This window comes from Blennius ocellaris, assembly GCF_963422515.1.
Source record: "Blennius ocellaris genome assembly, chromosome: 1".
NCBI lineage: Eukaryota > Metazoa > Chordata > Actinopteri > Blenniiformes > Blenniidae > Blennius > Blennius ocellaris.
Genome location: NC_137650.1, coordinates 22,227,199 through 22,245,509, shown reverse-complemented (window position 1 = coordinate 22,245,509; position 18,311 = coordinate 22,227,199). Strand labels below are relative to the sequence as shown.

The following is an 18,311-nucleotide window of genomic DNA, read 5'->3' as shown; positions in this document are numbered from 1 at the left end:
CCAACACTAAAAGCAAGACAAAGATTCTTACATTATTGGCCTGGTGTTTGGTTGTGAGCAGGGCAATTAAATAAAGGGCCATGTGTTGAAAGTACAGCAGTTTTTCTAAATTCCTTACCAGCTTTGAAACCAGGACCTAAGTTTTCTTTAATGTCTATCTACAACTCAACACTATTGTTCTAATTGTTCACACTTTTTCAACCCAGGACTCTCCATGACATTCTGATCCTTTAAGCTCCTCGGTTCTGTTATTCTAAAATGTACATCCTCAGTTTTCTTGTCCTGTGGAATGTCTTTTACTGCTACAATGATCCCAAAGTAAAAAAAAAAAAAAAAAAACATTTCCTAGTTACTTTTCCGACGTGTGAAATCCTGACAGCTTTCCAATTCGGGCAAACTAAAGCGTGACGTCATCACAGGGCGCCGCTTTCCCGGTCGTTCGCCGCCTGACAGAAACATGCTGTAGTCGTCGCGGACAGTTTTCTCTAATAATGGCCTCCAAACGGCCGCAGGAGTGCGGCAGCACAGACGGAAAGAAGAAGAAAAAGAGCCGCCGCGGAGAAGCGGCGCAGTTCGGTTCAGCGGTGGAAGACGAGCAGGTGAAGAGAGCCGTGAAGGAGGCATGGAGCCGCCGGAGCCCCCACACAGAGGGTCAGTGGTCAGGGAGGAGACCCAGCAGATCCTCGCAGCAGAGCAACATACCCCCGGATTAATTAATATATATGTATTAATATTATATTAATAAACTGTGCAGGAAACAGGCTCAACCACGCGAGAGTCAAGTGGTCTGACAGGGTAGTAACGAACTAGTATCTCCAAATAGTCACACTAATGTAAATACTTTTATTTTCATTACAAGTTTTTCATACAATTTACATCATGTCGGCTATTTCACTTCGTTTCACGCAAAACAAGTCGTTATAATGCAGATTGCATGTATTTTATTTTTCTGTTTGAGTTACTGTCGATATTTATTTTGAAACAAATGTGTTCTATTGACAAAGCAAGTTAAAAACAACTAAAACTTTAAAACATTATACAGAAGAAGGGAATGCAATTTCACATAAGCATTTGTTTCATCATCGTAATAAAAGTCTTAGTGATCATGTGACCATGACCATCAAGCCATAATTGTACTGATTGTTAATGTTGATTTCATTTTTACTCTTTCTCATAGTTTTACATAGTCAATACATGTCTTTTGCATCTCATTTTTGTTGGTTTGTATGCGTGTGTGATTGGCTGCACATGTATGTAGACGTTAAAAAGCCAATTGTCAGTTTAGTAAGAGAAGTTGAACTGTGCACGTCTCAATGTTTTGCAGGAGATCTGGAGCTGGACTGTGACCCTTTCCCTCACTGCATCATCAGAAACTTCCTCAGCAGTGAGACGTTTGTGGAAAACCTCCAGAAGGAGCTGTTGGGGCTCAACTTCCATGAGAAGTCAAACGATCTCTACAAATTCAAACAGGTGATTGATCAACCGGATCCTCACACTCATTTATTACTGATGGTCTAAAGCCTTTGTCTGATCTTTTTTTTTTTTTAATCTTTGGTTTCTGTCCAGTCAGATGACTTGAAGAAGAGAACAGAGCCACATATCGCAGGACTGAGGTAACTTGACAGACTTGGTGTCGTTTTTCAAATTGACTTGTTTCTATCAAAATGCATATTAAAATAAAATCAGATTATTTCTTTTTTTTCAAACACTTCCTGTTCTGATACAGACACTATCTCTGGTGGTATTTACATCCTTAAACCTTGCAGGTTTTTAGAATTGCCTGCAGCCTGTTATGTCTTTGTGTGAGAGATTTGTAGTGCAATCTCGCACACTTGAAAATGAGAAAATATTGCAACATCTGTGAGCGTAAGGCAGCTTGATTTGTACAGCGCATTTCAGCAATAATGCAATTCAAAGTGCTTCACGGTAAACATGCACACTTTGTAATGAAAAAGATGGAAATCCAAATCCAGCATGTTGGTGAAACCTGACCGACCTGTGGGAAATCCGTGAGAAGTCTTAAAAAAAAACAAAAACACTTTTTTTTCCCCACAGTATAAAGTTGTGCTTGTTTGCATCTCAACAACAAAATAAATTTGACATTGAAAAATATAAGTTCATAGCACTGCGTTGAGTTTGTAAGCAACCTTGTAAATGCTGAAAAAGTGAATTCAGAAGGGAAGTTAAGTGCTAATTCTGTCGAGAACGGATCCATGTGTTCAAGGATTAAAAATGTAAATCACAAACAAATCACATAGTAGAGAAATTAAAACCTGAGTCAGACGAGGCATAGATGCAATAACCCGCTTTCTATGAGAAGATACCGTCACAATATCTTATATATTTAATGTGTGACTGTTGGGAGGTTCAAACAACTTCATTTCACTAAGTGCTGTTACTTCTCAGGATGTTGTTTACAACTTAAAACCCTACAAATAGACGTTACAGTTGCACAGACTTGTAAACAAACAGCAAAGGCAATTCAAGTGATGAATCATTAAATATGGCTTCTACATATTTTGGATAAGTATGAAAGTGACAAAAGGATGTATATCAGAAGAGATACATCACTGAGGAATGCAGTCAGTTTTATAAGCAGGTAAAATGTAAGTCAGGCAGGTTTCTGCTCTCTGGGGGGATTTTTCGTCTCTGGGTCAGTGCATGTGTACCACATGAGCACGTTTATCTATTAACCTTCAGTTCATTACCAGCTAAAACAGATCACATGACGTTATTCTAATATTGTTTCGAAAGAATCAGCAACATTTCAAACACGTGTATTTTATTGCTGTTGAAGGAAATAGAAATAACAATGAGGATTTACAAAAAAACATTTTTTTAGCATGGCCAATAAGTTGTTAATGACAGAAGTGATTGATGGTAAAAAAAAAAAAAAAACGTTTTAGAAACACTTCTTTTCTTGATCACTCATCATAACATTGTCAGTTTGCTTGTGTTTGTGTTGGAAAATGAATAATGTCAAAAAGAAAATTTGTGATTTTTTGTTTTTGGTGTATGGCTTTGATTTTTTTTTTTTTTTTTTAAGTCCAGCAGGTGGAGCCAGAGATCACATCTCCCTTCTAATTAACATATTTTTTTTCTTTGTTAAGTTTTAATGACTCTGAATGCTCAACTTTGAATTGATTGTAAATTGTTAACATGAAATGAAATCCTGCTGCACTTGTGAGAACAAGGTGATTTGTTTCGCTCACTTGTCACTGTTTGACAGCACTGAGGAAGAAAACACGCGCGCACACACACACACACACACACACACACACACACACACACACACACACACACACACACACACACACACACACACACACACACACACACACACACACACACACCCTTGGCAGTGAATGTGGGGCTAACATGCTGTAGATCATCCTAACAGTATAAATGTTGGAGTGCCCAGATTAATAAGTAGAGGCAGCTGTTGGTCGGAGCTGCCAAGAGGTTCAGTGTTTGTTTAGTGTCCAAGAAAAATGTGGTCTCAGTTTATAAATCAGGAGTAAATGAACGTGAAGTGTCAAATCCCCAATCCAAGCCGACACTTTTAAGACTCAGCCATTCCCTAAACTGGAAATAAGGTTGTCACACTGCTGACTTTATTGAGGGATGATCTATAGTTTTTACAACGACGAGTTGCATTATTGTGGGTTGTTTTTTTTTTTTTCTAAAATATGTATTTGTAATTCTACAGAGAGGTATTCATACTGCAGCCCTGGAGGATAAATGCTGTAATTAAATACACAATAACAACCTCCCCTTGTGATCATCTATTATTTACGTCTCAACAAAATGTCATGGTGGGGCTCTCGGGCCGGCAAGCTGCCTGTCTTGTGTGGTGACGGATCCCCAATTTCTCATTTGAAATGTAATTGTCCATAGTCGCAGGATTTCACGACGTTACATGCTTGTGTCCTCAGGGAGGGCCTGTTCGGGCGTTTCCGGTCGTGGCTGGGGGAGGTGCTGGGGGTGGAACTGGAGCCCACAGTAGATATTTCTTGTGCCAGATACGAGTACACTGGTGAGACTATTGAAAGACCTTAGAAAGGGCTGTCCTGCCTTAGGGTTTCTTTTTTTTTTTTTTTTTTGATCACTTGTTTCTTCTGTTTTGTTTTGTTTTTTCTTTTACATAAATATCATTTTCTCTTTTTTTTTTCCCCTAGACGTTCTGTTGTGTCATGATGATGAACTGGAGGGAAGGAGAGTTGCTTTCATCCTGTACCTTGTGCCTCCATGGCAGAGCAGCGACGGGGGAACTCTCGATCTTTACTCAATAAACAGTGCGTGTGTGTGTGCGTGCACGTGTGTGTGTGTGTGTGTGTGTGTCCCTCCTTGTTTTTCCGTACGACTTCATGAACCAGCCTGGCTGCACACTAACCCACTGGGACTCATGTCACCGTGGGGACAAAAATTGAGGTCCCCATGAGGAAAAATCATTAATCTTTTAGCCGAAGACACGTTTTAAGGTCACGGTGAGGTTAACGTTTAAAAGTCAGGGAAGCTTTAGTTACAGCTGGGTTTAGATTAAGTCTGCAGTAGATTATTATAAATCATTGTAATGTTCCTGAATGGTATATATTATTAATTTGTACGTTAGCCTTAATTTCTTGGTTCGTGGGACCGAAATGTGTTCACGTTGACACATTATTGTTATTTCCACGGTGAACAACAGCATCTAAGGCAGGTGTGGGCACCTTTTATGGCCACAATACAGTTGGGGTACGTTAGACAGCTCACTGGGACGGAGGGAACACAGGAAATGAACACAAGTCACTGTACTGTTGAGTGTGTGTTCGAGTGCTTTCCTCTTCTGATATGATGGAAGCAGCAAATAGAGGCTTGTCTCACTGTGGGGACAAACATTTAACCCCCCACTCCCACCCCAAGGATGATCAATAATATGTCAGCCTGAGATTAGAAATAGACAATTAACAGCAATAGTATAGAGCAAGCCTGTCTGAAATTAATGCAAGTCGAGATATTGTCCCTGTATGTCATTTTGTGGACGTGCATTTCAGTGTATGCGTCTCTGCTTTGCCACCACGGAGCTGTGTTTCTAACCCAACAGGTCATTTCCAGCCACAGACCATCGTGAAGTCGCTGGTTCCCTCCTGGAACACACTCGTCCTGTTTGAAGTGTCTCCCGTCTCTTTTCATCAAGTATGTATGAACTCTTGTTTCTATGTAGATTTGCTTGTTGGATTGCACCAGTGAATTTGAAATAAGAAGCACGTCTTGTCCCCCCCGCCCTCCAAGGTGTCCGAGGTTTTGTCGAAGGACAAGTGCCGCCTGTCTCTGAGCGGCTGGTTTCACGGGCCGTCTCTGGAGCGTCCCCCTCGACACGTGGAGCCCTCCGTCCCGCGGAGTCCACATTTACCAAGAGACGTGAGTGGCGCGTTGATCCTAACAAGACAGGCCGGAGCGTCTATTTGTGTCGCGAATGAATCATGTCTCGTGCTTTTCACAGGAGACGGCGCTGCTGGAGTGGGTCAATCCTGCCTACTTGGACATCTCCTATCAGGAGCAGATTCAAGAGGAGTTTGAAGACAGCTCTGAAATTCAGCTGAAAGATTTTCTCAAGGTCATCTCTCACTCAGCTTTAAGCCCCTGCAATAGAAAGTGTTGTGTTTATTTCCACTCTTAATTTTGAATGTGAAATCTCAGGAATGCGGTTGGGGAAACGTTACTGGCATAAATGACTCGCTTGAACGTGACCGAATGAATTTGTGACGGTCAAAAGAGGCAGAAAGTCAGTAATCGATGTATGACTGAGACAATTCCTTCACATATTAAGAGTTACAGGCTTTCTTTGATCACACTGTGACATTGTTGAGTTCCAAGTAGTACAGATATTATATAAAGCAAGTTACAGACAAATACAAAGAAGGTTCCAAGATCGTACTGGCCGTTATGAATCACGTGATGAATTAAACTTTAGGACTCAGAAACACAGTACAACCCTGAAAAGTTTTAGCCCGACAATTCATGGTGTACAGTTGTGGAACAAATTGGAGATGGAGTTGAAGCAATGCCCAAACATCAACCTGTTCAAATATAAATACAAGATATTGTATATTTTTTGAAACATACAGAGAGGAAGAAATGCATTGCCACCAGGAGGAGGAGTAGGATCAACGTATATGTGCGTGTGTGCGTGTGTGTGTGTGTGTGTGTGTGTGTGTGAGTGTGTGTGTTGTAAGTTTGGTCCGTGTTGATTTGGTCATTTGAAATGTGGGAGGTTCTTTTTTGTTGATGTTTTGTTGTTTTGTTCTTTCTATACTAGTGTGGAATGTACTTTTTGTTGCTCTGAGTTTGGGGGTGGGAACTCATAATCTTCTTGCTTCAGCCCACTCCTTTTGAGCAGAATGTATACTGCGCAAATAAACAAATAAATAAATAACACTGGGAAATCGGTGTTGAAGAAACCAGCATGTTTTACACTGAAGACCTTTTAGCGCAGTGATTTTAGCCTGAATGTGTGCGTCTGCAGGAGGAGAAGTTCAGGGAGGTGAGCGAAGCACTGCGACTCGCTCAGGTTGACTGGACGAGGAAAGGGCCGCCCAACAAGCGGTAGGTCACGTCTGACAGATTATTTGACAATTTTGGCACACAATATATACCGGTACATATTTTAATTTCATGACCTGCGATTAATTCCACGTGTGCTTTCAGATGCTATGAAGTGGCGTCTCTGGACTCACTGCCTCCGTGTGTGAGTGCGTGTTGGGAGCTGCTTCACTCCGAGTCCTTTTTCCTGCTGCTCTCCAACTTCACTGGCCTCCGGCTGCACTTCTTGTGCCCCGCTGATGAAGACGACGACGATGATGATGAGGATGAGAAGGATGGAGAGAAAAACAATAAGCAGGAGGGCGCAGGAGCCACCGGGTCGTCAACCGACTCATCAGCACACGGGAGCAAAGAGAAAGGTGTGTGTGTGTGACGGCACGAGTGGTTGTTCTCCTGCCAACGCTGTGTGTTTGTGTGTTTTGACGGGTGTGTAATCCTCAGAGCCGAGTATACCTGTCTGCTGTGGTGAAGTACGGCGATGGTCTCACGGAAGCTACACGCTGTTGCACGACGGAGAGGCGGCACAGGCGGAGTACGCTCTGGATCTCCTTTTGCCGTTTGGTTGCACAAGTGAGCACGTCGACACACACAGATTGAGATTCCGGTTGTGATCAGTGTATTTGATCGGTCCTCGGCTTTCTTCGCGTTTCGCAGACTGGCAGCCCGAGTTCGGGGGATTGACGTGTTACGTTGCCAACGAAGAGGACGAGGAGGTGAGACTTGGATCAATTTACAAACGTTACCGAGCACAGCTGAGCACTCATTCATTAATTTGCCCTCTCCAAATCTTCACAGCTTCTGACCGTCCACCCAGAGGAAAACTCTCTCGCTCTCGTCTATAAAGACAAAGAAACCCTAAAATTTGTCAAACATATCAACAGCAAAAGCTTCTCTGCTGGTGGTTCACCCTGCAGAGGATTTTATGACTTCTCCTTTGTCTACTATGAATAAATATATATATCATTTCTATGTATGTGAGTTTTAGAAGTCTTTGTTTCTCATTTTTTGTGCTCTTTATATGGCTTGCACTTATGAACACAAGTTCAGTATCAAAAACTCACCCTGCACGCTGGCTTTTTGTTGTCATCATGAATTTGACAACAGCTTTTGATTCATTCATCAGTTTCTCCTGTAATCTTGAAGTTTGCTTTAATAGAAATGATCAAAACCTACTTACTTTACCTTAGTTCTGTAAGGAGGTTTTTTTTTTTTTTTTACATAGAACAAATTGTGCATTTTTTCCATCAAGGTCCATGTTCTTTTGAAATGGCAATGCAATTCAAAATAGTCAGCGTTAAAAAATCGCACGATGAAAAGCTTGAATTGGAAGTTTTACTGTAAGACATATATAAATATTTTTTTTAAAAATAGACGTCAACCTGTGAGTTTTATTCTTGATTTCTTTCATATATAATAATAATGGCCTCATCATGTTATCTAGCACAGTGCAGCACATGAACAACACAGAGCGGGGGCTGCCTCCGGATCAGTGTTGGGGAAACACAGAGAGCAAAAATAATCCGACCTGCTTTATAATGTTTATTTTTAGCATCTTATTTACAGCTGCCATCATGAATTAAACAATTAGAATTAGAACAGTGAGGAGTGAGGCAATCGGCAAAGTGGATCAAATGAACAGGAGCAGGGAAATGAACATAGCAGTTTATGTCATGAGTTGATCATAAAATGTGATCTGCATCTAATTCCAAGTAAAGATAACTTATTCCTTAACGCTATATTAAATCACATTACATTAAATCATTTGTGTACATTAGTTTGTATGTATGTAATGCTCTTTCTAGAACAGGCATCATGCATCCTTTTCCCAAACAATTCTTATACAATTGAGATAATTTGGGAATTATTAGGGCTGCACAGTTGTACAATAGAATCTCGTCACACACTCAACTGGCCTCTTTGTGTGGCATTTGCATGTTCTTCATGTCTGTGTGTGGTTTTCATCTGGGTATACTGCAGTTTCCTCCCACAGTCCAAAAACATGCATGTGAGGTCGATTGATTGGGTGAATTGCCATTCCCATGCCATTGAGTGCGTGGTTGTCTTTCTCTTGTGTTTGCCCTGTGATGGACTGGAGCCCTAAACAGGATATAAATGGTATAGATTAAAGGAGGGATACATTTTATTATTAGCTACTAAGTTTTCTTCATTTTCTTCCCCACACTAGAAATGTGAATGCTTCATGGATGTGCCCAATAATGTTGTAGGGCATTAAATAGTACTGTGATTGTGTCAATAAACACGTTATTTATGTATATAATTGTGATTTGGATGAAGCTAAAATCACATTTTGAGCTCTAAATGCATAACAAGAAAAAAAAAGCAAACAATTGATAGACTTTATAACTATCAACAAAGAGTTAAAATACAATGTGTCTCGCTGTAGTCACTGCTTCACTCTTAGTCACGCTTTAGCCGTGATGACTCATCACAGGCGTGTTCATTATACAATATGATAAATTGATAATAGTTGTTCTGCAGATATGAGAGTGTACAGGATGAAAAAAAAAAAAAAAACTTCCTTCCTGTATCGATTGTTCTGCGCAGGCGGCTCGTTGTTTGCAGCCAATCAGCGCTCGCCTCGAATTGCGCTCAGCCAATGGGGATGCGGGACGCTCGCCGCGTCAGTGGGTGTGACGCGTCGAGGAGGAAGCGTCATCGAAGCATTATAACAAAGTTTCAAGGTAAGTTTTGTTTCGATTTTGACAAACTTTAGATTCGCGTCAGTTTTGCGAATCCGTGGCTTACAGAAACACTCGGCATGTTTGAACCGCCCTGCGCGCCCCTCAGCGGCGGCTGAAGGCTTTTTTTTCTATTATTATTATTTTTTTTTTTTTTATGGCAGTTGTGTCTACTGTACGTGAGGCTGCTTCTCCCAGTAACAATCGTCCTCATTTATGTTTTCATTCGCTCAACACAGGGCTCCGAAGCGTTACAGCTGAAAGGTTTCAGTGTCTGCTAACCGAATACCGCTATGGATTCTGTGTGCAAAAAACTACTCTCGGCGGCAGATCGCCAGCTAAACCTGACCAGTCGCCTCCCAAGTTTACCTGGAACCTGCACGTCTGGGTCGCGTAGCAACCAAGTCGTCAGTTTAACTCCGTCAAAGTGCAACACAGCTTCTAAAACTATCTTTAAAAAAAATCACAGTTTAACCACACGCTGGGCTTCTTGGAACTTTAAAACAGACTACAAACAAACCAAGCACGACGTTTAATTTTATCAGCATATCAGCGTGGAGTTTGTATTGATATCTTTATTTTTTTATTCATGTATATGACCCTCTTTACGCCTACAAGTTTGTTTGTTTGATTGTTTTGCAAAAAAAACAAAACAAGCAAAAGGATCTGAGTCGCAACATGTAATACATAAATAAACAAAATAAGGCCAGTCACACTCATATGGGCAAGGCATCAATTAGTCAGCATTTACCTTAAAGGCCTAATTGTTGGACTGTGGGATGAAACCAGAATAGCTGGAGAAAACGCGTGTGTGTGCACAGGAGAACATGCAAACAAACAATGAGAACAAAAGTGGACTAAAATTAAGATGAACAAGAATACTAACAAAACTTGATTTGACCTTGATATAGTAAATAACTTGAGTTGTCCAGTTTCAGAGCAGTATCAAAGGTTCCACCTGAGGATCTGAGGCTGCATGCAGTCGCAAAAAGGGTCACAATTTCTGAAATTAGCCAGTGCCTAAAGCTGAACCAGTAAAGACCCGAACTGCTACCTGCCGTGGAATGCTGGAGCTGGATGTGTCTGGCAGATTTAATGGTAATTCATTACTTTACTAACTGTTCAGTGCTTGGTGCAGTGGGTTGGGATTGGCTGTGCCCACCATGTGTACCTGTGTAAATATTTTGCATTTAACAAGCTCAGGCTTGAATGTTATGTAAACTTATTTCAACTGAAAAACATTTGAATGTAGAATGCGTTTGGAGATGACGCAAAGGCAAAAGTTGCTGAAATACTCTTGTTAATAATAAAATATAAAACATGTTTGACAAAAACATCCAACTCTATGGAAGAGGCCCTTTAGTAGCTGAAGACTATTGTTGACTAAACTGAGAGCAAGACGTTGGTTCATAGATCAGAGGTCACCTGAGCCAGTAAACACGATATAAACACCAGAATTACTTTGTGCCACCGCTAAAACACCCTTTACAACAGTTTATAAGCTATAATTCCTAACTTTTTAAAGTCCGCCTCTTTAATTTGATTGTCCTGCCAACAGGTATAACCATAAATTATTTCATAGTAATTCTATTAGTCCTGATCACCATAATCAATTCTAAAGTGTTGTTGCTCGAGGTGAGTTATTGATAACCTGTCTGCCAAAATATTGCTCCATAAAATGGCCTACTAATGAGGTCAAAATGCAGCATTAGTAAATTATTCATTAATCTACAGTCCATCTAGCCATTCATCCATCCATCTTCTACTATCCTGCTTTATCCGCGTCTGAGGTGAAACTGGAATACAATGACAAAACACTCATGCACAGCAAGACCAAGCCAAACTCCACACAGGACAGCGTTTTTGTTTTTTTTTGCTGTGGGACTCGAGTACTTAACGACGTGAAAAAGTACACAAGACACAGCAATTTAATCTCTATATGACTCTTCGCTCCACCTCACCTGATTCAGGAAAAATCAAGCTGTGCAGAACTCTGATAAAGCAACATCCTGCTCAATCATTCATTCATTAGTAGCTATAGAGCCATTGAGTTGTAGTTGTTTTTTGTTTTTTTTTGTACATGTAGAATATCATGTATTTTAAATGTAATAGAGATTAAATAACATGTTAAGCTTTAGTGCAAAACCATCATTTCAATGGTGACATGCTTCTAGCGAGCATGTGTTGGGCTTATTATTGCTTATAAACCTAAAAAAAAAATAAAAATCTAATTTCATAGTATGGGGGGGAAACACGAGTTTAAGTCTGATTTAACAAACGAACTTGACAAAATTGCTGACTTGTGAGAGATTTGAGCGATAAAAGGCAGTGATGTGATTCAAACCTCCCACATCCTCCCACACTTAGAAAAAAGCCCCTTACTGGGAGAACACATTTTATTTGTACTGTCACAAAAAGCAAGTCCCCCCTTCACCGACACCAGGCTTATATATTTTTCCAGAATACGCTTGTTTATTCACTCTCTGCTAATTTGCAAGATTCTAACCGTTTATTCGGGGCTATATATACTGTCTAAATCGTTTGTTTGAATATGACAGTGCAAACAATTAGTCCATCGTCACTTAGAGGTCAACTTACTAACTGGTGGAGACCACGCTCATGTGTGAATCTAATATTTTGTGACTACAGGCGAGCTGTCCAGGGAATACTAGAGATGGCCTTTTGGCAGCAAAAAGATACATGATATATTTTAAGCTCTTGCTGATCACTTAATCCTCATACAGCTGGTGAACTAATCTCATACTATACTTCCAGAGGACCGGTAGATAGGATAGCACATAATTACATACTGGCTAAGTTGTGGACGTTTCCCGCAGACCCAGTAGCCTTGGCGGACGGTGTATTAGTGATATATGAGGATATGCATATAATCCAGCCCAGATGATGCTCTTTCCACGCAGAGCGCTCCCCGACAGGGCGCACAGAGGCGGCAGCGAGGCACACGGTGCAGGTCTCAGTGGTTCACCAAGAGTACAGGAGTGAGGGGCTGCACTGGGGGAGGGGAGGATCCAGATTAAACATGTTTTTACATAATGAGGGTTTCAAAAGGAAGCTGAAGTTTAAAAAAAAAAAAAGGTGGAATGATGCCACATCCATCCACTCCATGGGATGGGAACATATATATTGTGGTTGTTCCTGGTCCGGGCAGTTTTACATTGAGAAAAGGTTGTATGGTTTGTCAGATTGATTAAATGAGATTAGAAACCGTATCTTTTGCCGCAAATCAAAGATGAGTTATAAATAACATTGACCTGGAAACATCAGCTTCAGGTGTGCAGCAAAGATTAACTGCTTTTCGCCCCCGTGGCTCTGGGAGGTTTTCCTGCAGTTAATTTTGAATATATTTCTTCAATATCCTATAAAAAACAAAACAAAACAAAAAAACAACAACAGCATGATGAAGTCATTTGGTTTCATGAGCAAATAAGAGGAAAGTAGCAAATTCTCACTTTCAACAGGCCCAATCGTCAAATCGACTTATTTGAAAACTGCTACCTATTATTTAGTCAAAGTTTTGTTGTTGTTGTTGTTTTTTTAACGCTCTTTGTTCGTGTTCAGATAATGGCGGACAAAGTTGTGGATGGAGGGCCGTGGACGGGATGTGCGGTCATGTTCCTGCAGTCGCTCTGCCCCGATGTGAACCTGCTCTCCCTCTACAAAGACCAACAAGGAAAGTTCCTCATTTTCAAAGTCATCAAGCTGACACTCATAGGTGAACGCCACCATTGAAAAGAAATGAAATTCTAAGAAAATAAAAAGATAAAATAAAAAAAATTCTTTTTCTTTTTTTTTTTTTAAGAATGCAACTTTCTTTAATCATTAATTCCCTTTGGTCAGATTCGGCGGGCGGTCTGGGTGGTTATGAGATCCTGAAAGTCCACGACGCTGACCCTTTCCTCGGTGTGGAGGTGAAGTTCGTGGACGTGACGGTGTGTCGGCAGTTTGTGGAGAGCTACAGTTCCGGGGCCGTGCGTCAGTCTCTCTCCCAGCATGCCTGCCGGCTTCTCGCCCTGTCTCAAGAGTTCACCTTGGAAACCCAGCTGAAAGCCAGCACGCACACCCTGGATCACTGTCTGGAGAAGCCCGAGCTCTGCCTGCAGCACATCCACCTCTCACAGGTGTCCTTTCGTGTTTTCCTGCGCGCTCGGCGACGACGGCGAGATTAACATTTTTGCACATCATGATTTCTACTGATTTCCCAGGCACGCACGAACGCTCACGCAAATAGATTATGTTTAGTATCTACTAAGTAATAATAGCACGAGTGATCACATGCAAACAGAAGCGTTGACATTTTGTTGGGACCAGTATCGTTTCCGTGTTTGTTGGCTTGTGTTTTTCCATGGGAGCGCTGAGCTCCTCACAAGCACTAAAGAAAATATATGACTTTGTGGATTTGAGCCGTTGGTAGCAAATAGTTGTGAACGATAAAACACAATATATTAGATGGTCTGTTACAAAGTCAAAGCTGAAGAAGAAGAAGAGCAAACGGAATAGGTTCAGAAAAGTTTACACGATTTAAGAAAGGGTACAATACAAAAAAAAAAAAAAAAAAAGCCTTTAATGAAGACTGCAAAATAAGTCAAGAGGGACCAGCTGAGGAAATCTGTCTCACCATAACTGCAGCAGCTCCCCTAAAGCCTGAGGGGATTTGTGCTTCCTTCCAAAAAGTTGAAAAAAAAACCCAGATGCAATTATAAACCACGCAGACCTTTTCAGACTTTGCGAATTGCATTTAGTATTATGAATTAAACAGACTAAACTCCTCCCAGTATTTGCAGCGATCTGGAACATTCCTGGTATTGTGTGTCGTTCGGATGCATCGATCAGTGTGTCCTACTTCCAAAAGTGCAAACTTCTAGTACATCGGGCCCATTGGATTTACACGCATTTAGAAAAAGAAAAAAGAAAAAATCACGTCGGTTGAATCTGCATTTTTAAAAGCTGCAGTTCAAAATGACGTTACCTCCCACATGTACTGCCATACATTTTTATCTCTTAATGTTTCGGCTACAATTCGTCTTCCATTGTTTTGGGGGGCGATTTTTTCACAACTAACTTAACAAAAAAGTATCCATGATCTTTCTGAACCTTCACCTTGGAACTTGTCGTTTATTTAAGATGCGTTCAAATGTCTGTGTTTTTTGCTTCAGCCGGAGCGCCTGCGTGATGAGGAGATCGATCACCTGGAGCAGCAGCTGCAGAACCAGGCCCTCGGTCCGGCCCCGCAGTTCCCCGCCATCATCCAGGAAGAGTCTCCTGTCCCCAGCAACTGCTTCAAGTTTCAGAACAGAGTGTTTGGTGAGTCAACACGGCCGCGCTCGCCTGTCACGTGCGCTGCGCTGTGTCCTTGTTCCAGACATTTCATCATAATAAAAAGTCAGAAGATATTATGGTGCCATTTAAAAAAAAAAAAAATTAGATCAAAGGGTTGTTTCCTACTATCAAAAAGTAGAGTTCAAACAGAACAAGATTTTAGTTACTCAGCTAAAAAACTGTTTCCTGGCATTTCATTTATGCATTTTTAATTACAAGAGTTAAAATATTTGCCATCTCCTCTGATTGGGGAAGTTGCGTCGTACAAAAATGACCAAAATAAATCTGTTTATATCCCGCTCACTACCTTCAACTTTGTTGAGTGATTGACTGCTGGCTGCTCTCTGGAGAAGGATTAATTCCGGCAGATGAAGTGTTGCATATGGGTTGCACGTTCACGTCGCAGTGCATCACCCACAATTCAAATAACAAAAAAAAAAGCGGCATCAGATGGGATGAGTTTCCTTAAAGGGACACCATTGCTATGGAACAAAACAATGCTGCCAAGCAACCGAGACAAAGTACCGCAGTGCACATTAACTTTATCTCCTGGGGTTTTGTTAATTAATGTTGGTTGTTGTTATAGATTCAGTGGAAAGCGAGACGCTTTCGTTTTGAAACGGCGTACAGCCGAGGAACGACCCGGCAGTTTTGTACGTTGAAATCTCCTCACTGTTCAGTATTTGATCACGCAAATCTGCGTTAATCACTATTTTCACATTAACAATGAATCCGCCCGTGTGATGGAGTGAGCAAATAATGAGAGCTTTGAGTTCATTTTCTCTTGAGCGTCACAGGCTTGTTTAGCATCTGTGAGGCCACAGTTTTAATTTTACAGCTCACTTACAGAGCGTAGTGTCGGGGATCACTGATGACCTTATTGGAACTTGTCGTGCTCAAAAGCAAAAGCTGGAAAACTGAGAAGCTTGAGCTACGTTTGCTTGTTAAACAGAGTGGATTCTGTGTGGTAAAGTTATTTTTACAGGTTCAATGTGGTATTTTGACTGTTTTCTGAGCATTGCTATTTTTGGGAATTATTTTGTGGGCTGCAGAGAAGGTGGTGACCTCATGCGGTCCACAGCCTATTTCCCATGTTTGCTTTACTGCTTGAAACTCCCAAGTAATGATAAAAAAAAAAAAATGTTTTTCAATAATTGCAAACAGTAATTAAAGTCCAGTCAAACTCATTTGAGCTGCGCTCTATAAAAGCTGTCAACTTGGTTGTGAATCCGTCTTAGTGCCACTGAATGCAAGAACTCGATTTTCTTTAACGATAGCTATGTGGAGCGGGTGCAGTTTGATTTACGGATTGTTATCATGGGGCCGGCTCGAAGCAGGGTAAATATCGGTTGTCTTCAGAGCATGGTGGGGAAACGTTTACGGTACTTTGTTGATCAGACAGTTCAAACCTTGGATGCGCCTCTAAAATATGCCTCAAATTCAGGATCTGTGATGTGGTGGTGCCCCACTTTCACCTATCTAACTCAGGTTATCGTTTTTTTTTTACAGAAATTACTAATAAAAATACTAAACAGAAAGTGAAAGTAAACTTCAATGCCACTGCAGTAGATTTTTGTTGTTAATTTAGTGATAGATTTAAAATATTTGACTAGTGGAAACATTTACTCACTGGTATGTTGTCTACAAATTGTTTTTTTTGAAAAAGTTTTGACCTGGTCAAGGTGGTGACAGTACATTTTGGATAAAAAGTTGGAAAACCATTGCATTAAAAAAATTTATTAGAATTTTTTCAAGCGGCAGTGACAATTGATACCATCAACATATTACATTGGAATGGAAAATGTCTTGCTGGTGTCCTTTGAGGTTACAATGGCAGGGGATTATGGAAAATGTTTATTGTTTTCATATATCGTCTTATAAAGCATAGTTACATAATCACAATTAAGTACCATTCATATTAATGTTTCCCCTTCATCCCTTATCCCGTGGCTTGACAGAGGATCGAATGCTGACGGCGGCAGATGTTCAGGGCTTTTCCAATGGAGTGGGCCGCCAGTGGAAGTCTGTGGGGAGGGCCCTGGGGAAGAGCTGCCGCGCCCTGAAGAGCCCCGCCATAGACAACCTGGCCTACGAGTACGAGAGAGAAGGGCTGTACGAGCAAGCCTATCAGCTGCTCAGCCGCTTCGTCCAGGCCGAGGGGAGGGCGGCCAAGCTGAGCCGGCTGGTCAAAGCACTAGAGGACTGCAAACTCACCAGCCTGGCCGAAAGCATTCTGGACATGCAGCCGCAGGAGTAAAGCGCGTGTACGAGTCGTGAAAACTGACGAGGACGGGTCCAGGGCTGAGAGAGAGTGTATGTGTGTGTGTGTGTGTGTGTGTGTGTGTGTGTGTGTGTGTGTGTGTGTGTGTGTGTGTGTGTGTGTGTGTGCGCTGCGGGCCTCATGTTCAAAAATCATTCTCCATTGTGTGCGTTTACGTGCGAGTGTGTTTATGTGTGCGTGCATGTTTCAGACCCGACTGTGTGAACACATGCTACCATCTGTGAAAACTGATTTATATCTTGATTTGTCGATCAATTATTAGTATTCTGGTTTTCATTTAAAGGAAATGATCCATTGTCACTGTTGAGAACAAACGCTGTCATGAGTTGGACGCACTGTTAAACCGATTTCATCATGTACATTTTCGTATTTCTGCTCTATTAGTCCATTTACAGATGGAACCTGTTGAGTCCTGATTCCAATGAGTGTACAATTAAAGGTTATGGATTGTTTTGTTTTTTTTCTACAAAATGGGTGCCCACAAATTAAATGGTTGTTTAAAAAAAAAAAAGGAAAAAAAAAAAGGCTCAATGTTTGTGTTTGATGCATTAGTGTAATTAAAACTGAAAACATTATTTGTGTCAAAATTCCCTCAGGTATAATTTAGTGTTAATCCCCCTTCCCTCCCTTCACTGCCGCCACTCACACACGTGCAACAAGCTCATTTGATCCAGCGGCTGATTACTGGTGCGGCTGCTAAAAAAAAAGAAATGTGCGAGTGTGGCTCCTGGAGTCACGTTGTGGGAGATTCGGGGTCAAGAGATGTGTGTGTGAAGGTTTTATCTCGAGCCGGCCCGTCAGAAGAGCAGATTCGCTGATGGATGGAGGCGCCACAGTTTGAGCTTAGCGGCTGGTTTTATTCAGGGTCTACTGGAAATACCCACCCCCACTCCCCCACCCTTTTACTCCACTTGACCATCCATCCAGATGTGATGTATGGATTAGAAGCTTTTATCAAACACAAAGACATACTGCTGTGTGGTATGGCTAACCCCCCCCAACACATTCTTATAAGTTATGATAAACATGCATCTCAGATCACTGCTTGAAGGGAAGTCATGCTCCCCTCATTACATTATTGTATAAACCTATACAGTAACAACTAGATTGATCTTCTAGAACATACCAACAATATACGAAACACAAAATCTCAAACCTGCATATATACAAAGGGAGTATGGGAGCATATGTATACTTCTACACAATCCTGTAGGTTCTGCATGTTTTCTCTACGCCGACAGATGTTAAGATTTACAAGCAACACCTGTTTGCCATTTTATAACGTATGAAGTAGATGGATGCAGACTGGTGTTGTAGTGTTTATAGTAACAATGGGAGTTTTCATGTACAGAGCGAGAACATCACCAACAATCATGTAGGCCAATCAAGTAAATGTGCCAACGAGATATGAT

The 18,311-nt window shown here is 41.2% G+C and overlaps 2 protein-coding genes across 3 annotated transcripts; both read left to right on the top strand.

The window, feature by feature from the left end:
- Positions 1 to 491: 491 nt before the first annotated feature.
- Positions 492 to 7,533, top strand: ogfod1 (2-oxoglutarate and iron-dependent oxygenase domain containing 1; the record flags this gene model as incomplete). Its single annotated transcript, XM_080497440.1, has 13 exons — positions 492 to 651; positions 1,325 to 1,470; positions 1,567 to 1,613; positions 3,936 to 4,036; positions 4,179 to 4,295; positions 5,084 to 5,175; positions 5,272 to 5,400; positions 5,483 to 5,596; positions 6,506 to 6,585; positions 6,688 to 6,941; positions 7,024 to 7,152; positions 7,237 to 7,295; positions 7,378 to 7,533. 13 exons carry the CDS (start codon positions 492 to 494, stop codon positions 7,531 to 7,533), a joined length of 1,584 nt encoding a protein of 527 aa, XP_080353566.1.
- Positions 7,534 to 9,245: 1,712 nt separating this feature from the next.
- Positions 9,246 to 17,401, top strand: tradd (tnfrsf1a-associated via death domain). Of its 2 annotated transcripts, none has more exons than XM_080497497.1 (5): positions 9,246 to 9,284; positions 12,861 to 13,014; positions 13,140 to 13,420; positions 14,456 to 14,603; positions 16,577 to 17,401. In XM_080497497.1, exons 2-5 carry the CDS (start codon positions 12,864 to 12,866, stop codon positions 16,873 to 16,875), a joined length of 879 nt encoding a protein of 292 aa, XP_080353623.1. In that variant the 5' UTR covers positions 9,246 to 9,284; positions 12,861 to 12,863; the 3' UTR covers positions 16,876 to 17,401. The 2 variants fall into 2 exon arrangements, with proteins under 2 accessions (XP_080353623.1, XP_080353622.1); XM_080497496.1 differs by lacking the exon at positions 9,246 to 9,284 and adding an exon at positions 10,334 to 10,379.
- The last annotated feature ends 910 nt before the right edge of the window (positions 17,402 to 18,311 follow it).